Here is a 19,946-nt window from a genome sequence, read left to right as displayed (position 1 = left end):
ATATTTTTTCTCGGAAGAAGAAAAGTTCAACTTCGATTCTGAATTTTCTCATTGAAAATGAAATAAGCTTTTGATCAATTCTATTTCTCCAAAATAATATAAAAATTTTCCACTTCAGTTCAGATTTTTCTCAAAGAGATGAAAAATTTTAAATACTATTCCAAATTTTTCATAGAAGATAGAAAAGTTCAAGTTCTCTTCTGAATTTTACCAACAAACACAATTCAATTCTAATTTCTCCAGAGAAAATAAAAAGCTTCCAAAATTGTCCGTGAGAGAGTATGAAAAGTTATTCTCTGTGTGTGATTATATTTTGTTAACATAAAAAGTTTCCCTTCTATCCTGATATCACGAACATTAAGAACCGACTTTTCACGTAGTGATGAAAAAAAAATTATTTTAATTTCCAAATTTTTCATATACTATTGGGAATTTTATACTTTTAACTTTGTTGTTCAAGTTCTCTTCTGAATTTTATCAAAGAACACAACGAAATTCTAATTTCCCAAAAATATTTTTAAAAATTTCCACTTCAGTTCAGATTTTTTTCTCAAAGAGATGAAGAAATTTAAAGTTCTGTTCCAAATTTTTCATAGAAGATAGGAAAAGTTATACTTTGATCGTGAATATTTGTGTTATATTCTTAATTTTACCAAAGAACACACTTAAATTCAAATTTCCCCAATAAAAAATTTAAAGTTCAATTCTTAATTTTTCGGTGGAATATAGAAAAAGTAATACCATACGTGTGAATATTTTCACGGAAGATAAAAAGTTCTAGTTCAATTTAAAATTTTATCAATGAAGTGAAGAAGAATTCAAGTTCTCTTCTGAATTTTACCAAAGAACACAAGTCAATAATAATGTCAACATGTGACTTATAAAACGTCCATCAAAGGAATTTAAGTCACAAAGAAAAAATGATATGTTTATCTTAATTAAAAATAATTTTTGGTTCGAGAGGAGATTACTTGACATGCATTTGAAATATTCTTACTGAAGATAAAAAGTCCTCGAGCGCGTGTATAATTTCTCAACGAAGTGAAGGAAAGTTCAAGTTCTCTTCTGAACTTTACCCTACGTACGCGCGCGTATGTAGGCTAACCTAGCCTAACCTAACTTAACCTAACCTAACTTAATCTAACCTAACCTAACTTAACCTAACCTAACTTAATCCAACCTAACCTATCTGCGTGCGTACTTAGGCTAACCTAATCTAACTTAATCTAACCTAACGATATTTTTTGTGATTTTGTGTGTTTTTACATGAAAATAGCATGTCTTTAGCAAACTTAGTCATAGCTAGATGAAACACTGCATAAATATATTCATTTTTAGCCTAATTACGTAGTTACTAAATGACAACTTAAAATTTTTTCTGAGTTTATGTGTTTTCGCAAGAAAATAGCTTGTCTTTAGCAAAATTAGTCAGAGATAGTTGAAAATCTGAATAAATATCTTAATTTCGTACTACTTGCGTATTTACTACAGGAACAATGAAAATATGTTCCTACTTTGATTGTTTTCGTTAGAAAATAGCTTGTCTTTAGCAAACTTAACCATATATAGTTGAAACTCTGCATAAATATCTTCATTTCAGACTAGTTGCGTATTTACTAAATGAATATAGAAAATTTTTTCTGATTTTTTTTGTGTTTTCGCAAGAAAATAGCTTTTCTTTAGAAAACTTAGCCATAGCTATTTAAAACTTTTCATAAATATCTTAATTTTTAGCCTAACTGTATATGTACTAAAGGAACAGTGAAAATTTTTTATGAGTTTGTATGTTTTCGCAAGAAAAATAGCTTGTCTTTAGCAAACTTAGACAATGATCGTTGAAACTCTGCATAAATATCTAAATTTTTAGTCTAATTGCGTAGTTACTAAGTGAAAATTGAAAATTTTTTCTGATTTTGTTTGTGTTTTCGCAAGAAAATAGCTTGTCTTTAGAAAACTTAGCCATAGTTAGTTGAAACTCTGCATAAATATCTTCATTTAACCCAAATTGCTTAGGTACTAAAGGAACATTGAACATTTTCTTCTGATTTTTTGTGTTTTCGCAATAAAATAGCTTTTCTTTAGTAAAATTAGTCTAAGATAGTTGAAACTCAGCATAATTATCTTCATTTAAGCCTAATTGCGTAGGTACTAGAGGAACCTTGAACATTTCTTCTGAGTTTGTGTGTTTTCGCAGGAAAAGAGCTTGTCTTTAGCAAACTTAGCCATAATTAGTTGAAATTCTGCATACATATCTTCATCTAAGCAAAAGTTCGGATGAAATAGAGGAACGATGAACAATTTTGTCTGATGTTTGTTGTTTTCGTTAGAAAATAGTATGTCTTTAGCACACTTAGCCATAGATAGTTGAAACTCTGCATAAAGAACTTCATATTTAGTCTAATTGCGTAGTTACTACAGGAACATTGATCATTTTTTCTGATTTTGTTTTTGTTTTCTCAAGAAAATATCTTGTCTCTAGCAAACTTAGACATAGCTAGTTGAAACTGTTCATAAATATCTTCATATTTAGTCTAATTGTGTAGGTACTAAAGGAATATTTTTCTGATTTTGTGTGTTTTATGTAGAAAATAGCTTGTCTTTAGCAAACGTATCCATAGCTAGTTGAAACTCTGCATAAATATCTTCATTTTTAGTCTAATTGTGTAGGTACTAAAGGAACACTGAACATTTTACTTCTGATTTTGTTTGTGTTTTTGCACGAAAATAGCTTGTCTTTAGCAAACTTAGCCATAGCTAGTTGAAACTCTTCATAAATATCCTCACTTCAGCATAATTGCATAGGTACTAGAGGAACAGTGAATATTTTATCTGATTTTGTGTGTTTTCGCACGAAAATGGCTTTTCTTTAGCAAACTTAGCCATAGATAGTTGAAACTCTGCATAAATATCTTCATTTAAGCCTAATTGCGTAGGTACTAGAGGAACATTGAACATTTTACTATTGATTTTGTGTGTTTTTGCAAGAAAATGGCTTGTCTTTAGCAAACTTAGCCATAGATAGTTGAAACTCTGCATAAATATTTTCATTTCAGCGTAAATGCATATGTACTAGAGGAACATTGAACATTTTTTCTGATTTTGTGTTTTTTAGCAAGAGAATATCTTGTATTTCTCAAAAATATCCATAGCTAGTAGAAACTCTGCATAAATAACTTAATTTTTAGCCTAATTGCATATGTACTAGAGGAACACTGAACATTTTTTTCTGATTTTGTGTGTTTTAGCGAGAAAATAGCTTGTCTTTAGCAAACTTAGTCATAGATAGTTGAAAATCTGCATAAATATATTCATTTTTAGTCTAATTGTGTAGGTACTAAAGGAACATTGAACATTTTTTCTGATTTTGTGTGTTTTCGCAAGAAAATAGCTTGTCTTTAGCAAACTTAGCCATAGCTAGTTGAAACTCTGCATAAATATCTTCATTTTTAGTCTAATTGTGTAGGTACTAGAGGAACATTGAACATTTTACTTCTGATTTTGTGTGTTTTCGCAAGAAAATAGATTGTCTTTAGAAAACTTAGCCATAGCTAGTTGAAACTCTGCATAAACATCTTCATTTAATAATAATTTCGTAGGTACTAAAGCAATATAGAAAATTTTTATGATTTTTTGTGTTTTCGCACGAAAATAACTTGTCTTTAGCAAACGTAGCCATAGCTAGTTGAAACTCTATATAAATATCTTGATTTTTAGTCTAATTGAGTAGGTACTAAAGGAACATTTAAAAATTGTTCTGATTTTGTGTGTTTTCGCAAGAAAATAGCATGTCTTTATCAAACTTAGCCATATCTAGTTTAAACTCTGCATACATATCTTCATTTTTAGTCTATTTGTCTATGTACTAAATGAACATTGATAATTTTTTATGATTTTGTGTGTTTTCGCAAGAAAATAGCTTGTCTTTAGCAAACTTAGCCATAGCTAGTTGAAACTCTGCATAAATATCTTCATTTTTAGTCTAATTACGTAGGTACTAAAGGATCATTAACCATTTTTTCTGATTTTGTGTGTTTTCACAAGAAAATAGCTTGTCTTTAGCCGATTTAGCCATAGCTAGGAGAACTTGAACATTTGCACTTCTTCGAGAAAACTCTGAATTAAAGTGGAGTTCCTTATCTTCATGTTGAATATTCACAATCAATGTATAGCTTTTTCTATCTTCTATGAAAAATTTGGAACAGAACTTTAATTTTTTTATTTCTTTGAGAAAAATCAGAACCAAATTTAAGAAAAATTATAAATACAGCGAAACTTTTTATCTTCCGTGAAAATATTCACAGGTATGATATTACTTTTTCTATCTTCCACCGAAAAATTAGAATTGAACTTTAAATTTCTTTATGTCTTTGTGAAATAAAGAACTGAAGTGGCCGATTTTTATTTTCTCTGGAGAAATTAGAAATGAAGATTTTTCTTTGGTAAAGTTCAGAAGAGAACTTGAACTATTCTTCACTTCGTTGAGAAAATTTTAAATTGAACTAGAACTTTTTATCTTCCAGGAAAATATTCACAAGTATGGTATTACTTTTTCTATCTTCCACCGAAAAATTTAGAAATGAACTTTAAATTTCTTTGCCTTTGTGAAATAAAGAACTGATGTGGAAGATTTTAATTTTCTCTTGAGAAATTAGAATTGAATTGTGTTCTTTGGTAAAATTCCGAAGAGAACTTGAACTTTTTTATCTTCAGTGAAAAATTTGGAACAGTATTTTAAATTTTTCATCTCTTCGAGCCAGATTGAACTTTTTTATCTTCAGTGAAAAATTTGGAACAGTATTTTAAATTTTTCATCTCTTCGAGTCAGATCTGAACTAAAGTGGAAAATTTTTATATTATTTTGAAAAATAGAAATGATCAATGACTAATTTATTTTTCATTGAGAAAATTCATAAGAGAAATTGAACTTTCCTTCACTTCGTTGAGAAAATTTTAAATTGAACTAGAACTTTTTATCTTCCGTGAAAATATTAACAAGTATGGTATTACTTTTTCTATCTTCCACCGAAAAATTTAGAATTGAACTTTAAATTTATTTATGTCTTTGTGAAATAAGGAACTGAAGTGGAAGATTTTCATTTTCTCTGGTGAAATTAGAAATGAATTAAGTTCTTTGGTAAATTTCAGAAGATAACATTAATTCTTCTTCACGAAGTTGATCATTTTTTTAATAGTCATAGAAATTTTTATAGTTCGGGGGGATGTACAAACTTATGTCATTAATTGTTCTATTGAACCCCGAACATAATAGACCTGCCCTTTAAATTTTTTATTGTAGACCTAATACTTTTCTTTATTTCGGTGGCAAAGGAATTGTGGGAACTTGGACCTTAGTGTTAATAGAATAATTTTCCTATCTTCTATGAAAAATTTGGAACAGAACTTTAAATTTCTTCATCTCTTTGAGAAAAAAATCTGAACTGAAGTGGAAATTTTTAAAAATATTTTTGGGAAATTAGAATTGAATTGTGTTCTTTGATAAAATTCAGAAGAGAACTTGAATATTCACGATCAAAGTATAACGTTTCCAATATTTTATGAAAAATTTGGAACAAAACTTTAAATTTTTTTCATCTCTATGTGAAAAGTCGGAACTGAATTTAAGAAAATTTAGAATTAAAGTGAAACTTTTTATCTTCATGGAAAATAATCACTATCATAGTATAACTTTTCCTATCTTCTACAGAAAAATTTAGAACAGAACTTTAAATTTCTTATGTCTTGGTGAACATAAAACTGAAGTGGAAGCTTTTTATCTTCTCTGGAGAAATTAGAATTGAATTGTGTTTGTTGGTAAAATTCAGAAAAGAACTTGAACTTTTCTATCTTCTATGAAAAATTTGGTATAGTATTTAAAATTTTTCATCTCTTTGAGAAAAATCTGAAGTGAAGTGGAAAATTTTTATATTATTTTGGAGAAATAGAATTGATCAATAGCATATTTCATTTTCATTGTGAAAATTCAGAATCGAAGTTGAACTTTTCTTCTTTCGAGAAAATATATTGAACAGAACTTTAAATTTTTTCATCTCTTTGAGAAAGGTCGGAACTGAATTTAAAAAAATTTTGAATTAAAGTGAAACTTTTTATCTTCATAGAAAATAATCAAAATCAAAGTATAACTATTCCTATCTTCTAAGGAAAAATTTAGAACAGAACTTTAAATTTTTTATGTCTTGGTGAACTTAAAACTGAAGTGGAAGCTTTTTATTTTTTCTGGAGAAATTAGAATTGAATTACGTTCTTTGGTAAATTCAGATTAGAACTTGATCTTTTCTATCTTCTATGAAAAATTTGGAACAATATTTTAAATTTTTCATCTCTTTGAGAAAAATCTGAAGTGAAGTGGAAAATTTTATATTATTTTGGGAAAATAGAATTGATCAATAACTTATTTCATTTTCAATGAAAAAATTCAGAATCGAAGTTGAATTTTTCTTCTTCCGGGGAAATATTTGGAACAGAACTTTAAATTTTTTCATCTCTTTGAGAATGGTCAGAACTGAATTTAAGAAAATTTAGAATTAAAGTGAAATTTTTTATCTTCATAGAAAATAATCACAATCATAGTATAACTTTTCCTATCTTCTACGGAAAAATTTAGAAGTGAACTTTAAATTTTTTATGTCTTGGGACTTTTCTTGTTCCGGGAAAATATTTGGAATAGAACTTTAAATTTGACTCTTTGAGAAAGGTCGGAACGTAAAAAGTTAAAAAATACCATGTTAAAAAATTCAAGAAAGTATTTACAAATTAGGGAGGAGACTCTTTGAGGTTGGAAAATTGGTTTAGGAATGACATTATGAATGGAACTTGTTCAGAAAAGATATAATAAAGCCATAAAAAAGAATAAAAAAAAATGGAGAGGGGACTCTTTGGGGGGGCCCGGGGAGGGTGTTTGGGGGACTCTTGGGGGAGGGTGTCCCTTCTGTGTCTCAATACACAAAATATATTAAAAAAAATGGGGAGGGGAGGAGGCGAGGGGAGGGGAGGGGGAGGAGAGGAGGAGGGGAGAGGGGGAGGGGGTTGGGGGGAGGGGGTTGGGGGAGGGGGAGGTGAGGGTGAGGAGTGGGGAGGAGAGGGAAAGGGAGGGTGGGGGCCCTTTGGGAGCCTGGGGGACCTTTGGGGGGCCGGGGGAGGGCCTTTGGAGGTCCGGGGGAACAGTTGGGGGCCTGGAGGACATTTGGGGACCGGTGTAGGGCCTTTGGAACCCCGTTGGTCCTTTGGGAGCTCGATGGGCCTTTGCGGGGCCCGGAGGTGCCCTTTGGGGGTCCGGGGGCCCTTTGAGGACCAGAGGAGGGCCTTTGAGGGTCTGAGGAGGGCGTTTGGGGGGCGGGGGCTCTATGGGCGCTGGGGGGACCTGTGAGTACCGGGGGCTTCCTTCGGGGTTGGGGTGGGGGATCGGAACCCTTTGGGGTTGGGGTAGAGGACCTCACAACACTGTTCAAATGGAACTTGTGTATTATAACGACCACAGAGTTTCACCCTCAAATTCTCTTCTAAAACCTTTCCTAGAATCTTCTTTCAAATGGCTCTAACTGTTTCGCCGAAATAATCCCATAAAATATCTAAAACCGTTTCGCCCAAATAATCCCTAAACGTAATTTCAGCGTGTTCCTTTTGTTTGGCATCTCTGCGCTAACTCATTTCAAATTTCTAGGAAACCCTTTCCTACGTTAATCTCTTCATCTCATAAATTTTACTAGCTAAACTATTATGGTTTCGTTAGAATATAAATTTATCTCTCCGACTTAAAGCTCAGTGAAGCCGTATTTAAAAATAGAATTTCTATCTCTTTAGACTCCCGCATAATTCCAAGATAACAAGTGATGTCATTTATGATTCCTGACACTAAATATCAATGAAGCCCTATTTAAAAATAGAATATTAATTTTTCTCTCTGACCTAAAGAACGTTTATCCCTCAGACCTAAGATTAAAGAAGCCTTAATGTTTCTTAATTCCCTCTTCGTGAATCAACAATTTCCCCGCCGATTATGTAAATCAAGTTCACAGGTTAGGTTAGCCAAACAATAATGAAGTCATGTTTGTTTCATAATTCCCCCATCGTGAATCAATAATTTCCCCTGGCGATTATTTAAATCACATATTAAAGAAGCCTTAATGTTTATTAATTCCCTCTTCGTGAATCATGAATTTCCCCGCCGATTATGTAGACCAAGTTCAGAGGTTAGGTTAGCCAAACAACAATGAAGCCATGTTTGTTTCATAATTCCCCCATCGTGAATCAATAATTTCCCCTAGCGATTATGTAAATCACCCCACAGTGTCATAAATCAATAATTCCCTTAGCGATTATGTAAATCACCCCTCATGCCATTACACGTGGTCAAACAACAACAGATCGATTGACCCCCATTAGACTCGATCAATAATCCTTGAATAAATTATGTCCCCCATCGATTATGTAAATCAATCCTCATGTCATTACACGTGGCCAAACAACAACAACAACAGATCGATTGACCTTGACCCCCATTAGACTCGATCGATAATCCTTGAATAAATTATGTCCCGTCAGCATTAGACTAAATTATAGATGGCAGCACATGTGTTCGTTCTGTACCTCCTGACCCCTTTCTACTTATATGCACCCAGGGCATAACTTACAACCTTTATACTGAGGGCTCTGGTGGGGTTATCATTCTAAAACACCTAATTCCCAGAACTATCGATTACGTTGAACAAAATGGATATCTCAACATTTTGATTGGATGTGTTTGGGAAAATGGTGGGCGTGAGATGGGGGTTAGTTGCCATTCAATCACTTTCGACTATTAAAAGGGCACTAGCCCTTTCAATTTCCAATTGAATGAGACCTTTTGAAATTTGTACAACATCGCTTTCTATAAAAATCTTATATACCCCAAAGGCATAACTCATAATCCTTTTTCCGAAGACTGTGAGGAGAGTTTCCTAATCAAAGACCTAATTTTCAGAACTTTCAACTGCTTTGAACAAAATGGCTATCTTAAAACTTTGATTGGATGTGATGGGGGAAAACGTTGGGCGTGAGAGGGGGGTTAGTTGCCCTCCAATCACATTCGACTATTAAAAAGGGCACAACCCCTTTGAATTTCCAATTGAAAGAGTCTTTTTGAAGTTTCTACGACAACACTTTCTATAAAAACCATATATGCCCCCAGGGTATAACTTACAACCCTTGCCCTGAGGGCTGCGGGGGAGTTTCCTCCTCAAAAACATCTACGCTGAACAAAATACCTATCTAAGAGTTATGATTTGATTTGTTTTGGGAAAAACTGGGCGTGAGAAAAGAGTTAGTGGCCCTTCAATCACTTTTGACTATTAAAATGGCACTAGCCCTTTCAATTTCCAATTGAATAAGCCCATTTTAAAGTTTCTACAAACTCGCTTGTTATAAAAACCTTAAATGCCCAAAGGGCATAACTTATAACCCTTGCCCTGAGGGCTATGGGGGAGGGAGGGGTTATCATATTTAAAGACCTAATTTCCAAAACTTTCAACTACGTTGAATAAAATGGCTATCTAAAAATTTTGATTGGATTCATTTGGGTAAATAGTGGGCGTGAGAGGGGCATTAGTCGCTCTCCAATCACTTTCAACTATTAAAAAGGTACTAGCCCTTTCAATTTTCATTCAAATGAGCCCTTTTGAAGTTTCTACGACAACGCTTTCAATGAAACCTTACATGCCCCCAGGGCATAAATTACAACCCTTACCCTGAGGGCTGGGGGGGGAGGGGGTGTCATCCTCAAAGACCTAATTTACGGAACTTTCACCTACGTTGAACAAAATGGCTATCCCAAAATTTTGATTGGATGTGTTTGGAGGAATGATGGGCTTGAGAGGGGGGTTAGTTACCCTCCAATCAATTTCGACTGTTAAAAAGTACCCTAGCCCTCTCAATTGCCAATCGAATGAGCCCCTTTTGAAGTATTTGCGACAACTCTACATACGAAAAACTTATGTGCCCCAAGGGCATAACTTACAACCTCTGCCCTGTTGGCTCTGGGGGGTTTTTCATCCTTAAATACATAATTTCCAGAACTTTCATCTACGTTGAACAAAGTGACTATCTCTAAACCTTTCGACTACGTTAAACAAAATGGATGTATCAAAATTTTGATTGGATGTGTTTGGGGAAATGGTGGGCTTGAGATGGGGATTACTTGTCCTTCAATCACTTTCGACTATTAAAAGGGCACCAGCCCTTTCAATTTCCAATTGAATGAGCCCTTTTTGAAGTTTCTACAGCATCGCTTTCTATAAAACCTTATATGCCCCAATGGCATAACTTATAACCCTTGTCCTGAAGACTGTTGGGGGAGTGTCCTAATCAAAGACCTAATTTTCAGAACTTCAGCTACTTTGAAAAAATGGTTATCTTAAACTTTTGATCGGATGCGTTGGGGGAAAAGGTTGGTGTAGAAGGGGTTCTAGTTGCCTTCCAAATAATTTCGACTATTAAAAAGGGCACTAGCCATTTCAATTTCCATTCAAATGAGCCTTTTTGAAGTTTCTACGACAAAGCTTATGCCCGAGGGCATAACTTACAAACCTTGCCCTGAAGACTAGGGGGGAGGGGGTTGTCATCCTCAAAGACCTAGTTTCCGGAACTTTCTGCTAGTTGCCTTCCAATCACTTTCGACTATTAAAAAGGGCACTAGCCATTTCAATTTCCATTCAAAGTAGCCTTTTTTGAGGTTTCTACGACAACACTTTCTATAAAACCATATCTGCCCCCAGGGTATAACTAACAGTCCTTGCCATGAGGACTACGGAGGAGTGTCCTCTTCAAAAACATAATTTCTATCTGGTAATCAACTACGCTGAACAAAATGGCTATCTAAAAATTGTAATTAGATGTGTTTGGGGAAAAAGTGGGCGTGAGAGGGAGGTTAGTTGCCTTTCAATCACTTTCGACTATTAAAAGGACACTAGCCCTATCAATTTCCAATTGAATGAGCCCTTCAATTTCCAATTGAAGTTTCTTCAACATTGCTTTCTATAAAAACCTTATATGCCCCAAGGGCATAACTTATAACCCTTGCCCTGAGGGCTGTGGGGGAGGGATGGGTTATCATCCTTAAAGATCTAATTTCCAAAACTTTCAAGAGGGGGTTAGTTGCCCTCAAATCATTTTGGACAATTAAAAAGGGCACTAGCCCTTTGAATTTCCAATCGAATGAGCCTTTTTTCAAGTTTTTACAACAAAGATTTCAGTAAAAACTTATAAGCCCCCAGGGCATAGCTTATAACCCTTGCCCTGAAGACTGGGGGGGGGTGTCCTAATTAAAGGTATAATTTCCTGAACTTTAAACTGCGTGAAACAAAATGGCTATCCCAAAATTTTGATTGGATTTGTTTGGGGAAATGGTGTTTGTGGAAAGGTTGTTAGTTGCCTTCCAATCACTTTCTATTATTAAAAAGGGCACTAGCCGTTTCAATTTCCAATCGAATGATCCCTTTTTGAAGTTGCTACAAAAACACGTTCTATAAAAACCTTATATGCCACCAGGGCATAACTAAGAACCCTTGCCCTGAGGGTTGTGGGGGGTTGTCATCCTCTCAGACCTAATTTCCAGAAATTTGAACTACTTTGATCAACATGACTATCTTAAAATTCTGATTGAATGTGTTGGGGAGAAGGTGGGTGTGAGAGGGGAGTTTTTTGCCCTCCAACCACTTTTGACTATTAAAAAGGGCACTAGCCCTTTGAATTTCCAATCAAATTAGCCTTTTTTAAAGTTTCTACGACAACGCTTTCTATAAAAACCTTATATGCCCCCAGGGCATAACTTACAACCCTGGCCCTGAGGGCTGTGGGGGAGTGTCCTCCTCAAAAACATAATTCCTATCTGGAAATCAACTACGCTTGAACAAAATGGCTATCTAAAAATTTTGATTGAATGTGTTAGGGCAAAATATGGGCGTGAGAGGGGGGTTAGTTGCCCTCAAATCACTTTCGACTATTAAAAAGGGCACTAGACCTTTGAATTTCCACTTTTTCAAGTTTTTACGACAAAGATTACAATAAAACTCATATGCCCCCAGGGCATAACTTATAACCCTTGCCCTGAAGACTGTGGGGGGAATGTTCTGCTCAAAGATATAATTTCCTAACTGTTAAACTGCATGGAACAAAATAGCTATCGCAAAATTTTGATTCGAAGTGTTTGGGGAAATGGTGGGTGTGGAAGCGGTGCTAGTTGCCTTCCAATCACTTTCGACTATTAAAAAGGGCACTAGCCATTTCAATTTGCAATCAAATTATCCCGTTTTGGAGTTTCTACGACAACGCATTCTATAAAAAACTTTATATGCCTCCAGGTCATAACTTACAACCCTTGCCCTGAGGGCTATGGGGGCTTGTCATCCTCAAAGACCTAATTTCCAGAACTTTCAACTACGTTCAACAAAACGACTATCTTAAAATTTTGATTGGATGTTTTTGGGGAAAAGGTGGGCATGAGAGGGGGGTTAGTTGCCCTCCAATCACTTTCGACTATTAAAAAGGGCACTAGCCCTTTGAATTTCCAATCGAATGAGCCTTTTTTAAAGTTTCTACGACAACGCTTTCCGTACAAACCATAAATGCCCCTAGGGCATAACTTACAACCCTTTCCCTGAGGGCTGCAGGGGAGTGTCCTCCTCAGAAACATAATTTCAATCTGGAAAGCAACTACACTGATCAAAATGGCTATCTAAAATTTTGATTGGATGTGTTTTGGGAAAAGGTGAGTTTGAGAGGGGAGTTTGTTGCCCTCAAATCACTTTCGACTATTAAAAAGAGCACTAGACCTTTGAATTTCCAATCGAATGAGCGCTTTTTTAAGTTTCTACGACAAAGATTTCAATAAAAACTTATATGCCCCAGGGCATAACTTACAACCCTTGCCCTGAGGGCTGTGGGGGGTTGTCATCCTCAAAGACCTAGTCTCCAGGTTTTTCAACTACGTTGAGCAAAATGGCTATCTTAAAATTTTGATTGGACGTGTTTGGGGAAAAGGTGGGCGTCAGAGGGGGGCTAGTTGCCCTCCAATCACTTTCGACTAATAAAAAAGGCACTAGCCACTCTGATTTTCAGTCGAAGAAGCCCTTTTCCAAGTTTCTACGATAACTCCTTCGATACGAAGTGTCCTGGTATGAAAAAAAAACACATTGTGCCAACATCATTCTTTACTTAGGTAGCGTTATTGCACTGCCTTTGAAATCGCTATAGGATTGTTCTGGGTACCTGGCTGACTCACCGTATTTCAAACAATGGGCTATACTTTTAATAGATTGGGATGGAGGAGGAGTGTGCGTAGCTGTGTTGGCATTAGACCGCGAAGCCGCGCCGAAAATCGGCGGCGCAACGCCGAAAAAAACACGGCGGCACGCCGCCGAACTTGCATCAGCGCGCTGACGCCTCCGCTGATTCTATCGGTGGTAGCGTCACTAATACGCCGCCATGTTTTTCTCTTTTTTTGGGTTCGATATAGACCGCCGGGCTTCAACTGGCAGCCCGGCTAATCTGTCTCTTAAAAATAAATACTGTCATCTTGGGTTCGCCATATATATCGGTTCATAGGAAGGAGAAGAAGAAATTTTTCTTGAAACAAAAATTCTAACACTTTAAAATTCTGTTCATTTTTCTTTCTTACTTTTCGGATGAAAAGAGGTAGGTAAAAGAGCATTAGGCAATTCAGGATGTTATCATAGGCAGCGCAATCGAGATGTCTAAGTAAAGAACAATGTTGGCAAAATGTATTTTTTTTTTTTTTTTTTTTTTTTTTTCCAAAACACGGCAAATAGTATAGAATGTGTTTTCGTATAAAATTAAAAAAGGGCAAATTAGCTTTGAAAACGGAAAAACAATTTCCATTTTCAATAGTAGAAAGTGATTGGAAAGCAGCTAACACCCCTTCCACGCCCACCCTTTCCCCAAACACATCCAATCAAAATTTTAAGAGAGCCATTTTGTTCAGAGTAACTGATTTCCAGAGAGAAAATATGTTTTTTGAGGAGGTTACTCCCCCCACAACCCTTAGGGAAAGGGTTTTTTAGTTATGCCGTGGAGGTATATAAGAACGATGTTGGCACAATGAATTATTTATTATTTTTCCCTTTAGACCAGGGCACTTCATATCGAAGAAGTTGTCGTAGAAACTTCGAAAAGGTCTCATTCAATTAGAGATTGGAGTGGCTTGAGCCCTTTTTAATAGTCAAAAATGATTGGAAAGCAACTAACACCCCATCCACGCCCACCATGTCCCGAAATACATACAAAAAAAATTTTTAGATAGCCATTTTGTTTAACGTAGTTGAAAGTTCTGGAAATTAAGTCTTAGAGGATGACAACCATCCTCACAGCCCTTAGGGTAAGGGTTGTAATTTATGCCCTGGGGGGCATATACGGTGTTTATAGAAAGCGTTGTCGTAGAAACTCAAAAAGGGATCATTAGTTTGGAAATCGAAAAGCCTAGTGCCCTTTTTAATAATCGAAAGTGATTGGAAGGCTTGACATTTTTATAGTAGAGATCGATGTGGGTATAATGTATCATTTTTTTGTTGTTGTTGTTGTTTAGACCAGGGCACTTCGTATCGAAGAAGTTGTCGTAGGAACTTCGAAAAGGGCTCATTCGATTGAAAATAAAAAGGGCTGATGTCCTTTTTAATACTCGAAAGTGATAGGGGGGAAACTAATCCCCCTACCACCCCCACCCTCCCATCTGTCTTTTTGTTTAAAAAGGAAATTTTTCCGTAAGATTAAATCAAAATGTACTGTGTTTATGCTAATTCGCAATAAGGCATCTCAGCAGTATCCCAACAACGACTGAGGGTATTATGTTCAAACTTTCAGGGCTTCTTCTGCTCTGAAAATTTGACCAAATCAAAATAGCGTAAGTGTATCCAAGCTATCAGAGAAAGTAAACAAATTTGTTTGTGAATGTTATCAAGTTTATCCTTTCAGGTCAACTAGACGAGGTATGAAACTAAATTAAACACTATTATTTGTTTCCAGATTTCTATAAGAGTCTATGTTATTAAATTTTGCTGAAAATTGTTTTCCAGCATATAACTAGCAGTCCAAACTAAAAGTTCTTACAAAAACGAAAACATTTGAAGTATGATTTTCTTTTTCCCTGAAAAAACTATGTAAATATAAAACGAAGATATATTAATTAAAAAAAACTATTTCCGCAAAATTAGTTTTTTCAAAGAAAAATGAAGAACTCTATTAAATCAAAAATTAGTAAAATTAAAGTCAAATAATCTACCAAACGTGAAAGTACCGCAAATCAGCATCGATAAATAAATGAAACCCAAAACGAACAGAAATTACAATAAATAACCGAGTCAAACTCAAAACGAGCAGAAATTAACATAAGTTGGGTTTAAAACCCCTATGCCTTCCCAAGGCCAGAACATAATTTGCACTTTACTGAAAAAAATATAAATGAATATGGATTGTCAGTTTAATATACATATACTGATATTTTGTCATCAAAATGTTAATATCATTTGATTTATTAAAGTTATAAAAGCGAAAACATTTATATTTTTTCAGTAAAGTGCAAATTATGTTCTGGCCTTGGGAAGGCATAGGGGTTTTGAGCCCAACTTATGTTAATTTCTGCTCGTTTTGAGTTTGACTCAGTTATTTATTGTTATTTTTGTTCGTTTTGGGTTTCATTTATTTATCGATGCTGATTTGCGGTAGTTTTCCGCTTGGTAGATTATCTAGAGCTAGTATAGAAATATATATCTATAGAAATGAATTAAATTTTTTTCCACAGTCAGCAGAGCACACTGAAGTTGAAGTAGCCTTAAACTTTGACTTGAAACGTTATATATTGACCACTTATTTCAGAAAAGAATTTCGAAGGGTTATTACGTGTTGATAAGATAAGAGGGTAAAGGTTCAGTTTAGTTCTTCCTGAAGTGTACTGCGCAGGAGCCCTATGGTGAAGCTGGAGGTTTGTTCTCCCTTATAAAACAATTTATTTCAGCAGATACAAAGAAGAAGCCCATTTAGGGCATTCTGTGGGACCACAAGGTCCTGTACTAGTATCAGATCCCGCGAGTGGCAGTTTACGCTCGTCAAGTTCTGGCTGTATCAGCCACATGTGCCCCAGCTAAACGGCTTTTTAGCACGACAGGACTGATAGTGACTGCAAAAAGATCAATGGCTCCAGGCAGAGTGAACAAACTGAATTTTGTTACATCAATTGTAACTGAAGTGATGTAACCGCTGATTTAAAATTGTTGGTGTTGTTAAGCCATGGTATCTGATTTGTATACAGTATTTTTTCGATGTCGTTATTATTTTTTTTTAACTTACTTTTTGTATTTATTTGATGAACAAGAGATGTTTTAACTTAAAAATTTGAAATTTATAAAAACAATATACCAAATAATTAACAATAAGGAAATGACTAAACACGGGATTTTATAGGAACAATACAATGTTAAACATAAACACAACATAGGTTTCCCTGGGTCTAGTGGCTAAAAATGAAAATTCTAGTTGGTCTGGTCGACGGTGAACATAAACACTTTCCGCACGGCCCAAAAAATTCTTGTTTTGTCATATTGTTCTTGTATGTCTTTAGCCAACCATTTAATAATCCTTACTAAAATCGAGGTTGAACGTGCTTGGTGAAGTGGAATTTTATTATTATTTTTAATCAGAAAAATCGGCGCGCCGTGGCGGCCCGCCGGTCTAATAGGGGCGGCGCGTCGCCAAAAAAATTTCGGCGCGCCTGGCGGCGCGCCACCGCCGATACTGAATCACACATTCGCCGCCGTCATTTCTGCGTGGCGCGGCTTCGGGGACTAGTTGGCATCATGTGCCTTGGTCCTGCGGTGAGCTGTTAGCAGTAGTAGTTATAATAAGTTAAAATTAGTGTAACTGACAAAATTACTGTAGTAATAAGTGTCTGACATCAGTCTCTAAGAGGAGCACAATAAATGAGCCTTCAGATGCCTTCAGAACAAGATGCCTGAGCCTTCAGAACAAGAATTGGCAAGTGCTAGAGAATGTTGGTATTTTTATGGTTGACACTTGCATCACATACCACGCTTACAAGTTGCTCGTATTCTTCATTGCTACCTAAGAAAAAGAATATTTTTAAGAAGAAGTAGAATTGCGCCTGTTTTGCTTTAGTTCATCCTGTAGCATAGACCTACTGATATTTATTTGATTGAAATAAATAGTAAAGCTAGTAATACCAGCAATGGAAGAAGAAAGAGAATTAGAAGATCCATGTTTCTATGCTTACCTTGACATTTCTCTGGAAAATCAGGTAGGTTATGTTTGTTTATTCACTAGGATTATTTGTGCTAGGCAAGCCAGTAAATTTTTACCAAATCATATTATTGACTTACAAATGCCTTTTTGGTAAATTTTTATCAAATCATATTATTGACTTACAACTAAAGTGAATATGCCACTCAGTGCCTTTTTTTATCTCTTTATGAGTATAATAGCCTAATTATTTTTGTTGGAAATGAATTTTTGCCCCCACCCCTATATATACCAATTCAGGTTATATATTTGCACATTAGGGGGGTTGGGGAAAGTTTTATCTTACCTCTCATTTACATCAGAAATAAAATTTACCCCCACCCCCCGAATGTGCAAATATATAAGCTGAATTGGTATAAATAGGGTTGGGGGTAAAATTCATTTCTGACAAAAATGATTATTATATTTAAAAAGATCATCAAGTGGTATGTTTACTTTATTCATAGGCTAAGTCAATGATATGATTTGGTAAAAATTGACCGCCTTTTTTTATGCTCTTTCCAAATATAATAATTATTTTTGTCAGAAATGAATTTTACCCCCACCCCTATATATATCAGTTCAGGGTATATATTTGGGTAAATATCTACCAAATCATATTATTGAGTTAGGAATAAAGTGAATACACTATTTGATGCCTTTTTGGTCAATATCTACCAAATCATATTATTGAGTTAGGACTAAAGTGAATACACCATTTGATGCCTTTTTTTATGCTGATTACAACTATAATAAGCATTTCTATTGGAAATGGATTTCAGCCCCCCCCCTCCTATATATGTCAATTCAGGGTTAGGTTAGGTATAGCATAGATAGGGGGGGCTGAAATTGATTTCTGATAGAAATTCTTATTATATTTATAGTCAGCATAAAAAAAGGCATTAAATAGTGTATTCACTTTAGTGCTAACTCAATAGCCTAATATGATTTGGTATATAATGACCACCTTTTTTTATGCTGATTACGAATATAATAAGCATTTCTATCAGAAATGAATTACAGCCCCCCCCCCTTATATAGGCTATACCTAACCTAACCCTGAATTTGCATATATAGCCTAGGGGGGGGGCTGAAATTCATTTCCGATACAAATGCTTATTATATTTTAAATCAGCATAAAAAATGGCATCAAATGGTGTATTCACTTTAGTCATAACTCAATAATATGATTTGGTAGATATTTACCTATATTTGCACATTAGTGGGGTGAGGGCAAATTTTAATTCTGATGTAAATGGGAGGTAAGTTTAAACTTTACCCCCACCCCCCTAATGTGCAAATATATACCCTGAATGGGTATATAGGGGTGGTGGTAGAACACATTTCTGACAAAAATGATTAGCCTATTATATTTGGAAAGAGCATAAAAAAAAGGCATTGAGTGGTATATTCACTTGATTTGTAAGTCAATAATATGATGTGGTAAAAATTTACCAGTAAGCCTACATTTGTGACCTAGGCTACATCATATGGTATTATTCCTCTTGCCTTTGAATATCATCATTTTTTGATACATTGTCACTTAAAATGGCAGTAAATTTTTACCAAATCATGTTATTGACTTACAAATAAAATGAATATAGTTTTATTTTATTCACTTTAAACTTACCTCCCATTTACATCAGAAAAAAAATTTGTCCCCCCCTAATATGCAAATATATACCCTGAATTGGTATATATAGGGATGGGGATAAAATTCATTTCCAACAAAAATTATTATTATATTTGGAAAGAGCATAAAAAGGCATCAAGTGGTATTTCACTTTATTTGTAAGTCAATAATATGATTTGGTAAAAATTTACCAAAATAGCAGTTATATTATAAGAAAAGAATACAAGGTAACATAATATATCCAGTAGCTTGTAAAGCTATTTTACTTCATAAATTGCAGAATAGGCTAATTGTAGCTAATAGATTGGTAAATTTTTGTCAGTTATGTTATTGACTTACAAATAAAGTGAACATACCACCTGATGCCTTTTTTATGCTCTTTACAAATATAATAACTGCTTCTATCAAAAATTCAAATATACCCCCCCCCCCCTAACGTGCACATATATACCTGGAATTGGAATATACCATGAATTGTCAACAGCAAAGTTTTGAATTGCAAAATTCAGCACTATTCTTGTCAATGGCATTTAAACAACTTGAAATGATAGGAAAACATTTTATATTTGAGTTGCCTAAATTTTTATAAATAAGTATTTTTGGAATATGTTACCTTATAATTCCCTTAAATTGCAGCTAGGAGCTATCTAAGGATTTCTCCTTGTAGAGCTCTGGAATGATGACTAGTTATATGCCAGGATCATTGGTGACCAGGTGCTGCTCCATCTTTGGTCGCATACCAATTGAATTTACACTCTCTGGAAGACTACTCAGCATTTAACCTTCATTTAAAAACATCAACAGATTCAGCAGTAACTGTTTCATTAGATAATTTGTTCCAATTGTTGACAATACATGTTGAGAAGAATTGAGTACAGACTCTAGATATTGTAGACTGCTTGACAAGTTTCAGGTCATGACCTCTAGTTCTTGAATTGGTACTAATAGTAGGGAATAATGCTGGAAGAATATTAGCCCTCAATAAATTAAAGGCTAAAATGACATCCCCTTATTTCTCATG

General features: G+C 34.8%; 1 protein-coding gene across 1 annotated transcript in view; it reads left to right on the top strand.

Annotated features, from left to right (window-relative positions):
- The first annotated feature begins 17,141 nt into the window (after positions 1–17,141).
- eIF3m (eukaryotic translation initiation factor 3 subunit m) overlaps positions 17,142–19,946 on the top strand; it is a 71,808-nt gene continuing 69,003 nt past the window's right edge. Inside the window, exon 1 of the mRNA XM_089105533.1 lies at positions 17,142–17,311. Coding sequence (XP_088961659.1) covers positions 17,243–17,311 — 69 coding nt within the window. The 5' untranslated portion in view covers positions 17,142–17,242. The remainder of the gene's footprint in view (positions 17,312–19,946) is intronic.

Source organism: Artemia sp. Qi Xiang Cuo, chromosome 19, assembly GCF_049724085.1.
Source record: "Artemia sp. Qi Xiang Cuo chromosome 19, ASM4972408v1, whole genome shotgun sequence".
Taxonomy (NCBI): Eukaryota; Metazoa; Arthropoda; class Branchiopoda; order Anostraca; family Artemiidae; genus Artemia; species Artemia sp. Qi Xiang Cuo.
This window is presented reverse-complemented; position numbering and strand designations above follow the sequence as displayed.